The sequence below is a fragment of the Bombus vancouverensis genome, chromosome 10 (assembly GCF_051014615.1).
Source record: "Bombus vancouverensis nearcticus chromosome 10, iyBomVanc1_principal, whole genome shotgun sequence".
NCBI lineage: Eukaryota > Metazoa > Arthropoda > Insecta > Hymenoptera > Apidae > Bombus > Bombus vancouverensis.
Genome location: NC_134920.1, coordinates 13,816,775 through 13,834,966, shown reverse-complemented (window position 1 = coordinate 13,834,966; position 18,192 = coordinate 13,816,775). Strand labels below are relative to the sequence as shown.

The following is an 18,192-nucleotide window of genomic DNA, read 5'->3' as shown; positions in this document are numbered from 1 at the left end:
CATTGAACTGACTAACTGTATCGTATATTAGTTTGTGCTTCACTAGTAATCCATGAACAGATGGATTTTACCAGGCGACGCCAATTAGCAGCTGGGAGCCGCAATAATGTCTGTAGTGGATAAAATTAAACATTACCAGCGAAATATTGAAAAATGTGATGATAACGAGGATAGGGTATGTATTGTACGCTAATTTCTATATTCTTCATCGTATACGATGATGCAGTTTTATTAGTATCGTTGAATTATAACCTCATAATGAAATCCAAACACGATTCACATCAATTTTATTTCTATCAATTTTAGCATTTATATATTTGTATGGTATTGTTCTTATAATAAAAATTGTGCTAATTTTAAATTGCTTCATATATTATGGTCTTCACAGCTATAATATTTTTTTCCTGTTATATTTTATTTATAATTGTTTGACAGGATAGTAGGTCGTAATTAATGTATTGGCTATAATATATTATTTCAATTGTGTTACAGATACTTCATTGTATTTCAAAACTATCTAATCTGCCTGTAACGGTGCAGCATCTTCAAGAAACTGGTGTAGGACGCACAGTAAATGCTTTGAGGAAATATGATGGTGGTATAGGAGATGCTGCTAAGGCGCTTGTTGCAAAATGGAAAGCAATGGTTGCTAGTGAAGGAACTAGTGAAGGTGAAGATGAAGATGAAGCATGTGTTCCTGATGCACCTGAGAGCTACAGTGACAGTCGTGAGTCTCCAAAACCTGAGGAGAGTCCTGAAAGGTATGATAGAAAGAAATATGACTTTTATATAATCTTAATGTATGAAATAGATATGTTGTATATACAACATTATATATTGTAGCATGTAGTAGTTAAATGTTGAAATAAAATATAAAAATTCATTTTATAAGATGCAAGATATTTCTTACGATATTAAACATAATAATATCTTTTTCTTTCTAATGGTATTTTTATTTTATTTTATTTCATTTTATTTTATTAATTTTTAAGTAAATATGTATTTAACTAATTCTTCAGGCATAAAACTGAAGGAAGTGGAAAACATATTCATAGGCATAAGTCAGAAAAGAATGAAATGGCATGCAACAATAAATATACTTCTAAACATGAATCCAAATTGAAATCTGTTGAAGATCAGTCAATAAATAATAGTGATATTGCTAAAACTTCAAGTAGTGATCTAGAGAAACAAAAAAAGCATGATAAAACTAAACATAGCCATAAAAATGAATTGGGAAGTGATAAAAAATCTTCAAAGGATACTAAAAGTGCCTGTAAGAAAGATGAAACTCACAGTTCTAAACATCGTAGTCATAGTAAGTCTAATAACACAGAAAAACATTCTAATAGACATATGGATAGTAGTAACTTACTCAAAAGTAGCGACGAGGCTCATAAACGCAAAAGTGATGATTCAAATATTATGAACAAAGAAAGTAAACGAAGGAAAATTTCAGATAGTGACAGTGATGAAAGTAAATCTCATGTATCCTATAATTCTGAAAAGCACAATAGTAGTACCATATTAATTTCAGTTAAAATAAAAGAAGAGCCTAAGGATAAAGACACGTTAATTAGAACTGAAATTAAGCATGAAAAGAAAGACTCTCATGAGAAATCAAAGAGCACCTGTAGCAAATATCGGACTGATTCATCTAGTTGTAAATTAAAACAGAAATATGAAAAACAGAAATATAAAACTGATATACATACAAATCATAATAAAGATGAAACTAAACATAGTGATCAGCATTCTAATAAGGATTCTTCCGAATCAAAACATCACAGTTCCTCTTGTAAGAAATATCATAATAAAAGCAAAAATAGATGTAAGAAAAAGGAGCATAATAATGAGAAAGGCAAACATGAAAATAAAAACAATACAGATTCAAAGCATTTAAAACATGGATCAAAAGAATCGAAGGATTTGGTAAAAATGAAGCAAGAAATTAATGGAGACGAAGGAATAGATTGTCATTCAGGTTAGTTTATAAATAGTTAGTTTATAAATGTTTTTATTTAACATTACCAAAAAAAGACGAATCTTTTATATATAGTTTTTAATATGTATAATATTTTATATCTTTCACTGTTATATTCATTTTATAATTTTTTAAATATTCAGCAAATTAAGTACCGGTAAAATATTTATTTGTTTAATAAACTAGTTCTTTTATTTTATTATTTTAAATCATTATTTTTGAAAAGTGTTCTAAATAGTGTTTTTTTGTATACAGGTGCTAGCTTTGCAGAAGCATTGGGTATGTGTACAATGGCTCAGACATCCAGAAAACGTACTAACAGCTCTCCAAATACAAGTACAGCAAAAATGTTCAAAGCAGAACAATCAACTGCAAGTAATAAAAAGATAGCAGCGAGAAGTGAATCAACAAGTGATACTTTACAGGTACTTTGTGCTATATAATTAATAACATTATATTACTTACATTACAGTATATAATATAGTAATATAAATATAAACATAATGCACATTTTCTATTATAGACACCATCTCTTTTAACAACAAATATAAAGTTAGAGCCATTAAGTGTAGACTTGGCATCTACATTACCAGAGATTAGCCCTAATTACAAGCCACTGCCATATATTAATCCTGTTTATCGCAAAGAAGAAGACAAAGCTCTTACAGATGTAATGTATGTTAAAAATCAAAGGTATGTTTTGTATTACTATGAAGATATATACATATGAAAGCAATATGTTCATTTTTAATTTTAATTTTAATTTTAATTGCAAAGGACAAAAGTATATTCAGGAAATAAATCTGGTTATACAACAGTACCAACTTTGTTTGAGATATGTACAAGGGTATTGATAGAGAATATCGATGGTAGGTTACCTATGACTTATTTATGAAATGACGTATAGCGATCATTCTATAAAAATATTGTCTAAGTATTTCTTTCATTTGTTATATGTAGCACTTGAATTTACTGGTGGTGTGCCTTTTGATATTATAAAACCTGTTCTTGAACGTGCAACAGCAGATCAGTTATTTATGTTGGAACATTATAATCCCTATTTGGTTGAAGACACAGATAAATTATGGAAATATCACTGCAATCGCGAATTTAGAAATAAACAAAGAGAAGAAATGGAAACATGGCGCGAGATGTATATGGTAGGTAGATTTAAAACGAATAATTCTCCTTATTTGTAATATCTTAGTTTATTTCGTATTTATTATTTCATATTCTTTTATTATTTAATAGCGATGTTTAGACGAACGAGAAGCAAAATTGAAAACGCTTACAGCTAATATAAAACAATCAATAGACAAATCTGTACCAGTAAGATCCACTAAACTTGCATATGTAGATAATGTTGTTAAACCTCCAAGAAATGTTCTTAAAAAGCAAGCTAAATATGGCACTGCAAATTCTGTACCTAATACTGCATCTACTATAAAAAAGAAATTAATTAGTGGTGGAGGACCAACAGCTGCTACAAATATTTCTGTTCCATCACCACCTGTATCACGTACAAAACCATGTAAGTATTTTTATACACGATGATAAATTACTGACATATTTTATAAGATATTATGCATGTATATACGATGGAATATCCTGCATGGTTGAGGCATATAAAACAGACCAGCTGAATATCTCGGCTGCCCTTGGTGATAAAAAAAAATGCATCAGACTGAACTTGCTCAGCGTCGAGGGGTACATACTCTGATGTAAATAGCTGATGTAAATAATAAATAGATGATATAGATGATCGTGTAGATGGACGCGTAAAGGACATATGGAGGTTAATTTCGTTTTTTTGAATGGAATGATGTTTTCTACGTAACCATCTATAGAGCTTTTAAGACGCGTATAATGACCTGTGATTCAAGGTCATTGAAGATAGTTGAAGGTCAACTGATGACTATGACTATGAAAATAGTTTACTTTTAGGAAGTGATCGAACATTCCGGTGATTTATTTATCTAATAATACATTGCTAGTGCATTATTAAAAAGCTATTGATATCAGATTATGTACCCTTCGATGCCAAGCAAGTTTAATCTCATGCATTTTTTCCTATCATTAATAGCAGCTGAGATATCCAGATGGGGCTATTTCTATATGCATTACCTTGTGCACATTGCAATGATTTTAATTTTTAAAAATTTATTATCTCTCATAGTAAATGCGTAGAGAACTATTATTTAGCATATAAAATATAGATTTGAGTTTTGTTTTTTAGTAAAATAATGTTCGAAAATATTGTAATATTTTAACATAATTTCTTTTAATTGTTCATTAATATAGCAAAGAAAACAAAGGCACCACTAATGGCAAAAGCTTTACAGTTAATAAAGGGGCGATATAAACGGTAGTTCATAAGAAATTGATTAACATTCAACAATTTAGTAAGTCATATGTTATGTTACAATAGATGTTAAGTATAATATGTATAAATATTTTATAAGAATTTGTGTATTTCGAACAGAACATATTCATGTGAAGTCCACATATTGCTTCAGGCATTCCGAGATTTACCAAATCGACTATGCCAAAATAATCGTCGAGTGCTTTTGTATCTACTATAAACATTATAATCGTTTCGTCATTATAATCGTTCAGTTTCGTCAGTTGTACAGTAGAAAAGCACAAGTGCTGAGATTTCTTGATAATGCGAAAATTCAAAACCTTTTGTTCCACAAAAATTGAAAATTGTAATATCTTTATAGAAAATTAATCAGTATAAATTGACAATGTCTAAAAAGGTATTATGACATTTAATATTTTTTATGTTTTGAGAGACACAAAAGATCAATTGAAAGGTTTTACGGGGACAAAAAATGTAATTTCGTTTAATGTATTTTATTAATAATGTTACTTAGAAATAAAATAAGAAATTGTTATTCATAAGAAAATACAAAACTACATAAGTACATAATAAGTATGTCCCATTTGTTGCTGTGATTCTCCAATTTTTTTAGATTACAATTGTAAATATTTTTTGCGTGATCTAGGATGATATACATATAACAGTTTAAATGAATATTTTAAGAAGGGGAATGAAATTACAGATAATTATCGATAGTGCTAAGAATGTATTGCGTATTTTACATTCTTCCATGAGCCACAATGAATTTGGAATATGTATTCGTGACAGGGAAGCTGTTGTAGACTTATACATATGTATGTATATGTATATGAAGTTAAAATATATTTATAAATAGTTAATGAAATATCTAATGCATTATAAAGTAATTTCATTATCGTGAAGGGAAAGAAATAAAACTATTAATTATACTTGGAAAATTGTAAGAACGAATTATTTTAATAATCAGAAGTAAACATAATCAGTTTATATCTATATTTAAAAGATCGCTAATGCATTTGATACGCTTGGAAATTTGAGGTTACAAAAAGGATTAAAAGCCTAGTTAGATCGATAAACAAACAAACATTAATACAGCGTATTAATATTTTTGTAAATGTTTATTTGAACAACAAATGGTGATCGAACATTCTACGATAATAATGTAATATTGTAATAATGTAACGAATTGTGATTTGTTATAGATATATGTAGCGCGAAACATTAATTTTTTTTTATAATTCCTATTATATAACATATAGATGATATAGTATTCATATTGATTTAAATTATCTTTAATATATAATTGGCCGAACAAATTGTGATAATTTTGAACAAATTGTAGATTCCATTAAACTAAATCGTGTTAAAATGATGTTTTTAAGGAAGTTCGTATTCTGTATTGTATTTAAGCAATTCTATATGGATATATGTAATGAAATAAAAAACTTAATCGATATGTTAATTCGAACTAAAATGAATTTTGTTTAGAATACAAACTAATTTTCTTTTAAAAACATGATTTTCATAACAGTTTACTCGTTTTGCTATTATTGAAATATATGTGTATCACAAAATTTTTAACGAATTTTGTCAATGATTTCTTTGGACTTAACAGAGGTTTTAAGGGTGAATAAATTTTTGTCATGTAAAGTAATTAAAATATCATATTATAAAAACATGCTTGAAACATCATAAATAGTTTCACATCTGTTATAAATTCTTAAAACAAGCAAGAAGAATTCCATAGACACGTTATATCTTCATTGTAATTAAGAAGAAGCAAACGTTTGATCAATTTGCATTATCATCGTTGCATGTAATTAATTTTAATTAAGTTTATTTAATTTTTTAAATTAAGTAAGTTATTTTCTTAAGAAACGTCGTGTCTAATTAGAGTATTATGATTGATATTAGGATAAATGGTAATTATGTACGTAATCAATTTTTTTTTTGCTGGGCCGGGTTCTGGTGAACGCGCTGAACCTGCCTTGCGCCGGCCCTGCATATGCATATACAGTAACGTTTAAGATAATATATTTAAGTTGTATTTATGATATAAAATATTAGCGATTATGTAAAATATTTTAATTTTGATAGTAAACGTAATTTTAAGAATCAACATGTAGATAAGTTTAGGGAACCTCGGAAATCCGAAGGCTGCATGCAACCATTTGCGTAAAATGTAAACGTTCATATCTAAATATTTGATTTCGCCTTTACATCGATATTGTAACTTACGTTAATTTCTATATCTGTTTCGTTTTTATAATGTTGATTTTACTCTACCGTATAACGCGTAATACATAATGTAGACCGATATTCATAAATGAACTATTTTACATACTACGTTTACGTTCGACTGCTTAGTACGTGTTGTGTGCTAAAATTTCAGGGTTTCAGTTTAGCATGTATCGTGCAGCTGAAACTAGTGGATCGAAAATTCGAAAAGTTACATTTAAAAATACTTAACCGTAGAAAAATATCGTCACGTTAAGTTCCTTCAACTTTTTATACACCTACATATTTAGATCGTAATCATCATTATCAGTGATTATTATTTCTTATATATATATATATTTTGCTTGAGCAATGGGTCAAAAAATCGAAATCGGAATTGATATTTTCGAAAATTGGCGAAGACGTACATTAATGTATGCATGATATTTATTTTTTACGAATCTTTTGTTTACATTTAGGTCTAATAATAATAGGAGAATTAAACTTAAAAAATTTAAAGTAATAATATAATAATATTATATGAAGTAGAGTATACATACAAGTATATGTATGTTGGCCAAACATAGTTAATTATATTATTCTCAATTATGTTTATTTACGATTAATTTCATTTGAATACAAGAAATCCCTCATTATACAATTCCTATAATTTGTTAGATTTTCATCTCTCGAATAGAAAAGTTAGATTTGTACATGTATAATAAAAAGCAATAAAACAAATGTCTATCTAAAGCGAAAATATAGCATTTACACAATGTATATATATGTATGAACACTATATGCATTCATGACGTTCATTAATTAATATGACTAATTTATATAGTGTTAACGATTTAAATGTTAAAACGTTTCGAAAAACTTCTTCTTTACGGTTCATAGATCGGTGAAATCGAAGGAAAGGTAAGATTATTAATTCATTGTGATTAATAATATAATTAATTTGTGATCATTTGAAACGATTGAGTTAAAACGTCGTATTCATCGCAATCATTGTTAGATAGAAAATAATGTTCCTTTAAATATTACATAACTTATTTTACAATTTAGTGTACGTAATTAATATCAATAAACATTTTTTGATGGAAGTTTACAAATGTTTTTAGGTTTATCGCACCTACCATTAACGTGGAATATTTATTGCTACGTCTATTATAGCTACGTTTATATTTTCTGTACTTAACAAAATTAAAATCTGTTTAGATAATTAGATCTATCTTAGGCAATATTAGGCGACATATTCATATATCTTTTATAACTAAAAGAATTAGAATAAAATGAAAAATAGAGTGAAATTATTATAAAATAATTGCTTATTTATCCGAGTTTTATATAGTTTATACATTGCTGTATCATTAATTCATCAAATATTACGCAAAAATCTAAATGGGATCATTTGACTCCAATAATTTTGATATCTTTGCCACACGAGAATATCAAACATAAGTAGTAACAATTACATTATCCGTTCCAATTGAAAATAACGTGAGCGATCATTAAGTACATGGTTATTGTCATAGCACTCGTCAGCATAATTGGAAAGCCCACCCTGAAATAAACGCATTGAAAATTATTTGGCGAAGTAATTAAATTATTATAACACGAAGAATGAATTAGCTACAAGCTCTTGTGAAAATGATATACATTTATTCTCGATTTAGTATTCAATCTGAATTCGAAATATCATTCACGATCAGAATATACGGTATTTGATATTGGACTAGTTAATAGATATTTTGTACGATTAAAACGGATTAAAATATAAGTCAAATCAATTTTTTCATATGTATGTATAATGTTAAATTATGATATTTATATCAGATATTAGCCTTACGTTACGAATTTAATAAATAAATAAATATTCGCAATTTAGGCAAATTTTTCAAAATGCAACATGTTAAGTAAAGTATTATTAAATATCTGTAATAATAAACTAATAACTGTAGAGGTCCGGAGCAGATGTACCAATTAATCAAATCATACTTAAGCAGCAGAACCTTCAGAGTAAAAATCAAAGACACATATTCTGAAGTTAAAGAAATCAAGGCAGGAGTTCCGCAAGGAAGCGTCCTAGGACCAATTTTATACACATTATACACGGCCAACATACCAACAACTAACAATAGCAAAATACTGACATTCGCGGGTGACACAGCTGTACTAGTCAGGCACACTAACCCTGCAACAGCAGTTACATTACTACAAGACCATATCACAAAAATAGAAAAGTTTTTTTTCTTTATTTATTTATTTATTTATTTTACAATTTTACAATTTGTCCAGTAGGACAGAATAGAAAAGTGGCTTCAAGCAAAACAAATTAAAGCAAACCCCGATAAATGCAAACACATTACATTCACACTGCGAAAACAGAAACCACCAAACATTGTACTAAACGGCACACACATTATACAAACAAGGCAAGGACCTTGGACTCCACTTAGATACACGACTCACATGGAAACAACATATTAAAGCAATAATAGACAAAATACAGATGGCAAGGAGACAAATCTACTGGCTAACAAGTTGAAAATCCAAACTAAGCATAGAAAACAAACTAAAAATATATAAAATGGTCATAAAACCAATCTGGACATACGGAATAGCACTATGGGGAACAACAGCAATAAGCCATATAACCAAAATAGAGGCAATGCAATCTAAAATACTCAGAACAATAGCAAATGCGCCATGGTACGTTAGAAACGAGGACATTCGGAAAGATCTGGGAATACCAACGGTCAAGGAGGAGATTAACAGATGTGCAAGAAGGTACAGAGAAAGAATAGCAACGCACCCGAACCGGCTGGCAGCGGAAACGTATCAAACGTATAAAAAAAGTAACTGTAGAGGTAAATATAACAAGTCGCTTAATCATAATGTATCATCGTTACATTATAATACTATTATCATTAATATTATTTTCGTACGTATTTTATTTCAAAGATCTATCGACTAAGATACGAATTAAGATACAAATTCATTTATGAAACTTCAACGTTTTTTTTAAAAATAAACGATTTGATTATTACTTATTTATAAAATTCGTAACGAAACGATATATATCTTATTTTAACGTGTATCAATAGTTTTTATTTTAAATGATGTAGCATGTAATTAAATTTTCTCTCTATTTATAGATGTATATATATTATATTTGTTATATTATATATTTTCCTCTATGTATAGAAATAGAAAGTGTATAGGAGCGCACTTACTTGAAAAATTGGATAAAAGAGAATTTGTATCCATGTTGTTCCGCAACTCCTACGCAAACTACATTAGCAGTAGCTCCAATCAAAGTCCCATTTCCTGCAAATATTCCCATCCATTCAACTACATAAATCACAATAAAATCCGTCTGTATTGAATTCTTCACTTTTGCAAGAAAACGTGACAGTGATAGCAGGAACATCATGGTCATACCGTTAAATCGGTAAATTAGTTTCTTTTACATTACGCTCTAGCCGATAAACAATTAAATTGATTCCATTGAAAAATAATTTCACAAAATTAAAGACTTAATCAAAATGTGAAACGTTAGTATTGATTTTTCAAGGCATTTTGCTCTAATTGCTATGTTTGCTTTTCTGTATTTTATAATCCTTAGAAGTAATCATATATTTTTTTGAACAGAATGTTCATTAGATATTTCAATTTTTAAATAATATGGGCTATTATTTTTGCAAATACTATTATTAATTACGTTAAAATGATTATCATGCAAATTTCTTTACCTCCCATACAAGCGCCAAAAGCTAAAGCCCATACCAGGGGCTGCAGTGGCAGTTTCAGTTCGTTATTCTGAGCCAAAGCAGTAACGACTCTTATCATCATCGTTGACAGGGGCACGTTGTCCACGAATGCACTTGCGAACGCTGACACCCAAAGCAGTAGCAATATAGCTACCGCTAATCGTGACTCTTCATTCACAGATAGGATTATTTTTTCTGTCTGTTTTCCTATCCAAGCAATTAGGCCCAGACGCGATAATGCCTGAAGCATAAAAGTTAGAATTATTCGAAGTATTTACTTGATATAAAAATTTGAGATCAGAGATAATAATCAAACTCATTATGTTTATATCTTCTGTTATAAAAATGGTAAATGAGGTAATGGTAATGGTAATTAGGAATTTTATTATCATAAGATATTCTTTCCTATTTTTCTATTGTATGTTTCGGAATGTATTCGGAATTTAGTTGGCCGTCCGTTTATGGCACGGACAGGCCCATTTTCCTCATTAGGAAATTCCGAATTACCGGTTCTCCCAGGGCAGTAAACGTAATGACTCGAGGCCAGGAAGAACCCAGGCAAGGACCAGCCGGAAGGGTACGCGGCAGTTCAGCTTCAACCATCGGACAGTATACACAGGATGACAGAGTCCTTACTGAGTTCAACTACAAGCAACGAAGACTACAGACACAGGACGACAAAGTCCCAACTTAGTTCAACTACAAGCAGCGAAGACTGCAGACACAGGACGACAAAGTCCCAATTTAGTTCGGTTAAGGGCTACAACGAATACAAATAAAGTGCCATCTAAATCTAACACTCGAGTTATTCCATCTCCTCCACTTTGAACGTTAAGTCATTCGAGGTACGCGATATCGACCGATCGGTTTGACCTGACCGGTTGCTCTTTAGTCGATAATACGCAACAGTATGTATTTAAGTATATGTACATATATAGATATAGCATTACTCTTAAGCGTCTTATAAATATCATTTTTATACTCATATTTCACAAAATGTTCTAAAAGTAATAATATAGTAATATCATAGTATAAGTATATGGATAATTTCCAAGTATTTTATACCTCCATAAGAATAAATAACGATGCAAAAAATAATAAAGTGCTCCATTCTACGCGCGCCATGAGACCATCCAAATCTTCGCTGTCAGCTAATATTAATAACAAAAGAACGCCTAATAAAGCGGTCCAGCCTAGTGATAAGTGCAGATTTGGAATACTGTGCAGAAAAAATAATGTGATCACAAAAATCAACGTAAATCCGGATTTTGCTAGTAACCACTTGTCTCGAATAGGATACTGTAACATAAAATTGCGATTAAAGTAAAATTTAGCGATTTATAAAAGTCTTTTTTCCGCTTAAATCTTTCTTCTATAATATTGTAATCAACTAAAATAAACGTTATAATTATTAAATAGATTGTACAATCATTGCTCAATTAGATGACAATTTAAATTAATAAAAAATAGAAAGATACTGTACGTATACGTGATTAAAATAGTCGATATTTACTTTTTCCTGAAGTTCTTCGAGCGTGGTTTTATATGTTTCAAGGGTGACACTGCCTGTAATTAGCTTTTTTTTTAACTGCGAGAGTAATCGTTGAACCTTTTTTAGCAAAGTCTCCCTCACTAAATTTTCGTCTTTACTGTAACTCGACAAACTTGCCGCAGCTCTTTGCCAAATGGCAATTTCATGCCTTAATTCCTAAAACGATCGCATAAAGAAACCCGTTAGATATTTTTCATATTCAGCTACTTTAGCGATCTATGAGAATCGAACTTTGTTTTTGTATCGTTAAAGTACGTAAAAAGTTTACGATCTAAAGAATTTTTAGCTTATTTATGATAACTAGACCGCGGATGTTTATGCAAATTTGTGTTTTCACGAAACAGAAGGAATAAAAGCTAGGCAGAAGTTTGTTTCATCCTTTAAATAAATACCAAATACCTATTTTAGCGACTACTGCTTATATGTACGTATTTCGGACATTTCATATATCTTTCTTTGTATATTACGCTATACGCGTACTGTGCATTTCTATGTTTTTCAATTTAGACGTATAAAAATCCGCCGTCAAGAATCTAGAGATAACAATTGAGAATGTTCGTACCTGTACATCTCGTGGTTCGGCGAATTTAAGAACAGCTATGTCTCGGAAGATAAATCGCAGCTGAGCAAAAACTACAAGTATTACCAATATAACACCGATGCTCATGTGCATTGTGAATGTACTAAAATCGATACCCTAAATAACAAATAACAATATTATGTATCAACGTTACCAAATTAAATGTTATCAAATGTATCAATATTATAATTCTTAATTTTATATAATAGGAAGTATGTTTCAATTTTATTCTGTGAATTTTCACAGTTACAATTTCATTTTATTCGTAATTAAATATAATATATTCAGTTTCATACTTCGTTTGTAAAATGAATGCTCGTAATAAATGTATTGAAAATGACAACCTGAGTTCGTGCTTGCCACCCATATGCAGATGCGTTAGTTATAAGAAATAGTAACTAGAAGATAATCCTAGTTACAATCGATAGATTTAATCGATAGGCTTAAGATGCTTTGTTTTTATCCCTAGTATTTGTAAGTTTTTATCCCTAGTATTGCCTAGCGTGCAATAAAGGTTTTTTTGGCTCACAACGGTGTGACAGATTTATCCATTCAATAAAATAATAACTATCGTGATCCTACCTCTGAGTATAGAAACAACAACAAAGTGCGGTATTTATGTTACCAAAAAATTATTTGTATGTAAATTATATACTTAGTATATTAAGTAAACGTTAAAGCAATGTTAAAAGTAAAGTTGAGTCGAATAAATTATTGTACCGATGTAACTTGATCCTTAGTGAAATATTTGTAGAAATCGATATTCAAAGTAATGCTTACGTTATTAATAACATCGCGATTCGATGTAATAATTACGTTGGGCGGGTCGCCTATCGGTGTCATAGCACCCCCGATATTAGAATAAACCACCATCGATGTCAATATTGGCACTGGATTTATTTCCATTACTTCGCATAATCTAATGGTTACCGGCGTCATTAACATCACTGTCGTAACATTATCGAGGAACGATGAAATGAATGTTGTAAAGAAACATAGTGTACCTACAAGTGGCCACAGTTTTCCTGCAGTTATCTACAGAAATTAAACGAAATTATATTTCTAGGAGTATATTTCAAATAGTGATATACGTATATGTACAATATATGTATAATAATATGTATGTACGCAACGAAAAGATATTGGATATTACGTTATACGTAGATATAGGTAGATACAGGCTCCGGTCTAATAACATACACAAGCGGGTATAACGCGATTCTTTATGAATGTAGAATGTAGAATAATATTTCTCATATTATTCGTTTCCGTGAAAGTCGCTAATTACTTGGCTAATTACCGACCGAGTATGAATAAAACAATCAGTATGTCAGAATACAATTTTTCCGTTTATATCTTTGTTTTCAAAAAAATAGAGTTTGAACGTGTTTCGTTATGAATTGATTTAGTACACGCATATAGTAAATCTTCAAATTTATTTTATCCGGAAACAAAGGGTCTTATTCACTTACTTATTACGTACATATACTTACTCATTTATGGAAATACACGTTAAACTTTAGTTTAGAAAATTGAACGTGTATGTATAGAATTACATTATCGCGTATGTAATTTATTTCGAATGGAAAACAATGCAGTTGTTCAATATTAATACTTAATTGGGTATACATATATGTAAGATGTATAAACTTGACGGAGGAAGCAAGTTACCTTGTAAGCATAGACTGCTAACCAATCGAATACACCTGTCTCAGCGACTACGCCGACAATTATCATCATTGAGAATAATAACATTAATGTATCGACATCTATCCAAGACATTAATTCATTCATAGTTGGTCTCTGGAAAAATATCTAACATATAATATTTCTGCCATAATGAACGTTTCTCGCGTTTTCGCGTTTCTCTAAAAAATTTCCCTAAATATTCGTTATTTTTTTTTTCTTATATTACCTCGTTTATGGTTGCTAATATCGCGATAGACATAGTCGAAGCTAACATGGCTGCTAAAGTTCTATGTACAACCTACGAATACCAACCAATTGTGAATTAGAATTATTTAAATCACATTTAAAAGCATAAATAATAAAAATCAAAATACTAACTAAATAATGCATAGATAGCTCTTAGTGGCTAATTACCTCGAATATTATAAGTATATATAATCCAAATAAGACTGCTGCGGCATACGCTATTCCATCATCTTTGTTCATTGACGATAAATCGTAACTAATAGAGATGGCAAAACTGGATTCTAGATTTGTTTTCAATTTAATTAATATCTCACCGTATTTTAGAGTACTGTAAAATATAAAATATTAAGATACATAAAATACGTATATAATAGTAGATTTGTATAATATTCGGAAGCATACGTACTAGATACTACGTAATAAAATTGAATAAAATTAACGTTGAATCAAATTTGACGAGTTACGCGTTACGTGTAATGGAAAATTTGGTAGCATAGAGTACAAATAGTAATTTAATCGTGAGATTATTATACGTGCCTTTCGTCGATATTTTCTAAATTAAAAATTTTTTGCTGCCTCTGTCCAGGAAATATATCTATCAATTTCTCCGGAAGTATTGGTAAAATCCATACATCACTTATATTCTATATATGCGAAAGATTATGAATTAGAACGAATATGTGTTTCTTTATTTACGTATCAATTTAGATATTAAACATAATATAGCGTGATATTTGTAACTGTATTATGAATGTATTATTAAAAGAAATTTTTAATTAAAAAAGAAACGTGTTTCCGGATAAAAATGAAAAAAAAGGTTCGTTAAAGGTATAGAATATAAGAATTGTCTGCCATGTAAATTAAATTATATACGTATATTTACCTTAATCTCTTCAGATCCTAATAAAAATTGATTAGTATTATTTGCCTGACCGACGAGTAGTTCTAACCATACCATTAAATATCTATCAGATACATTTTTGTATTCTACCGGTTTCATTTTTATTGGTGGAAGTAATGACCCTTCTATCATTAAATTGATATGTTTACTAGGAACTTGACCAAACATTCTGTAGCCTACGAAAATTTAAAGATTAATTTAACAGTGACAATCGTTCTCTCGTACGATACTGAAATTGAATTTAAAATTAATTCATGATCATTCTCGTGATAGAAATGGTTTAATAATATTGTACGATGCAATGATCTATCCATCCAGCGTTTCGAAAAATATGTTTACGCCTTTATCGTCTTAATTACTTCAATAATTAACCAAAATTGTAAAGAAAGGGATACTTTTTATTTCTCCACTAGGTATTGAAATTTGGTGCAACGCTTCGATCCTTTCGCTCTTAATTATCAGTATTAGCTAGAATGAAAAAATACAATAATCTTATACGATATCTATTTAATCGAATACCAGTAGATATGCACAGAATATTAACATATAGTTGCGTAAATAAAAAATACTTTTCTCCGTTTAATGTATTTTTGTATTCTAAACTGCACCAATTGTTATAATTACACTTATCTTCGCGATTAATTATTTTCTTTCCAAGTCAAAGCTTAATCATAGAAATGTCTTTTAATACACTTACAATTTGTTTTAGTACTGTTACTTACAGTGAATATTAGCCAACAGCAACATAATAAGATTAACTTGATATAACGATAAAGCTTTGGTTTCGTTTCGTTGGTCCCTTGTGTAATTGTAATATCGTTATTCCCATCTTCATCGCCTGTTTTACTTTGCATTCTACGTGTAACATTCAATAAAAATATTATTCATTCATTTATATAAACTAATTCTCGTTATTAATATACAATATCATAATCCCAAATAATTTATCGTGGGTAAATATTCCAACTGTGTTTGGTATTGAGTTAATTGTGTTTATTACTGTTTTTGGCGAGGAAATAATACTTAAACAACGATTCGCTTCACTTATTAAATGAAATATAGTGACGTAATAAATATGTATTTTATTTCTGACATTTTATATATTTTTCCATATTACGTAATATAATACATACATACATTCTATCATATAAATTCTCGTACTTGAAATTTACCATAAATACATTTATATATACACGTTCTATTTACGAAAACAGGTGTTTTTAATAAAAAATACTGTTTTTTATTTACGCTATATTTTACAATTTTAATTTAAACGTTAAAGGAAAGATCTTGCGTCACTTACTTATGTGGCAATGCAGACTGTGTCCCAAGAGACATATTTACTACCAGACAGTCTTTCTTCAAAGCTTCATCCAAAGATCTGCAATAGATTATTATTATTATTTGATTCGAACGTTCACGTTCTGTGATCTACTCTTTAAAATAAACTAATCAAATGCTGGATATATCAAAAAAATATACATGTACGTAAACTCTATCAAAAATATAAAACATAGAACGTATTATCATTCGATAATCAAAAAATAGCAAACTATCATAGTATCTAATATGCGTAACGGGATATGTGCTTTAATGATCGCAGTAGCCGCTTTTTTATGTTATTCCTTTAACAAAGCACGTTTAAAGAATATCCACCTTCCTTCCATAGCATGATGAACACGATCATATTCCCTTTGAAAAACTGCCAAACTAGGATCTAAACGTATTGCTTCTGGTAGTTGACTCCAAACACGGAGTACCTCTTCTGGGATTTGACCGAGTATTATCGAACTCGTAATAGATGATGGAGTTACTGTAATGTAACGGGCATCATAATGTTCATTATGGATCATAATCTATGTTGATATCGTATATTAATTATCATGAAACTATGGAAATTGAAACTGAATTAAATGAAAATATAATTTCTTCCACAAACATGAGAATCTTACAGTTTGCTAATAGTAACTTTACAGTATGAAAAAGAAGAAAATAATGGAAGCAAAGATTTCAAATTAAATTGATAAAAGAATCAATTACATTGTCCTTAATGTACTCTGATATATGTCAACGCATGGATGTTACTGTGATGTTACCTGGCGTACCACGACTGCATCGAGATCCTTTCCTGAGGAACGACGGTGTCCGCAATCCTATCTCATCTTCGCTTGTATCTTCTTGTGACATTGCGAATCAATATAAACGATCGCTAATCAACGCAAATTAATTAGGTAATATGTATATTTTCGATATTGCATGGTACCAACAAACGTATATATGTATGTATCTATTGTATATTACATATAAGATACAGCCTCGATTGTTAGACAGCGGAGATATAAGATTATTTACCAAAAAAAAGTGTCTACTTTGATTTAATCGAACGAAGAGGATAATAGAAGCCAGCGCGATATTTCATAATACTATACACGATCATGGAAAAAAACATTTACTCGAAGAAAAAGAACAAATTTCCAAAAAATTAGTTAGAAAAATCACTTACAGCAAAGGATTGAAATGTATGGTACATAAATTTGTTTTCGTAATGTTTGGCGTCGCAGTTGCACTGCGGTTGATGAATTTTCACAAAATATGGTACATTTTAACTTTAATCCACCACTGTACTCTATGTACGAACGGGAACACTAAGAACATGAAACTACGTTTGATATATATGATGCTAAATTGTAAATATAATATCTTGTTCTTGTTGGGGGTCATATTCTATGTTTACGTCTTTACATGTGTAATATACGTATATATATACGTACGTATGTACGTATTTCCTTATAATTCTGTTTAGTTTATGTTTGATACGAACTACCCTGCATCTAGGTCGGTTGTAATTACATTTTTCAGCACAAAAGTATGCAAAATTTTGTTAG

General features: G+C 29.7%; 2 protein-coding genes across 4 annotated transcripts; one reads left to right on the top strand and one right to left on the bottom strand.

The window, feature by feature from the left end:
* The first annotated feature begins 18 nt into the window (after positions 1-18).
* On the top strand, positions 19-5,211 carry EloA (transcription elongation factor elongin A). 3 transcript variants are annotated; one of them, XM_076622140.1, is made up of 10 exons: positions 19-175; positions 493-761; positions 1,020-1,984; positions 2,240-2,409; positions 2,508-2,677; positions 2,762-2,853; positions 2,945-3,144; positions 3,236-3,515; positions 4,286-4,386; positions 4,467-5,211. In XM_076622140.1, the coding sequence occupies exons 1-9, from the start codon at positions 107-109 to the stop codon at positions 4,351-4,353; spliced, it is 2,283 nt and encodes a 760-aa protein (XP_076478255.1). In that variant the 5' UTR covers positions 19-106; the 3' UTR covers positions 4,354-4,386; positions 4,467-5,211. The 3 variants fall into 3 exon arrangements, with proteins under 3 accessions (XP_076478255.1, XP_076478256.1, XP_076478254.1); XM_076622141.1 differs by having other exon boundaries at positions 4,447-5,211; XM_076622139.1 differs by having other exon boundaries at positions 4,286-5,211.
* Positions 5,212-7,534: 2,323 nt separating this feature from the next.
* Positions 7,535-17,951, bottom strand: LOC117163450 (P protein). The gene is made up of 18 exons (XM_033345734.2): positions 17,811-17,951; positions 17,404-17,516; positions 16,964-17,120; positions 16,611-16,688; positions 16,030-16,162; positions 15,703-15,775; positions 15,290-15,483; positions 14,944-15,050; positions 14,575-14,734; positions 14,387-14,458; positions 14,143-14,274; positions 13,252-13,506; positions 12,454-12,588; positions 11,853-12,047; positions 11,405-11,638; positions 10,322-10,580; positions 9,803-9,896; positions 7,535-8,130 (listed from the first exon to the last, which is right to left on the bottom strand). Exons 2-18 carry the CDS (start codon positions 17,492-17,494, stop codon positions 8,043-8,045), a joined length of 2,457 nt encoding a protein of 818 aa, XP_033201625.2. The 5' UTR covers positions 17,495-17,516; positions 17,811-17,951; the 3' UTR covers positions 7,535-8,042.
* Positions 17,952-18,192: the final 241 nt, after the last annotated feature.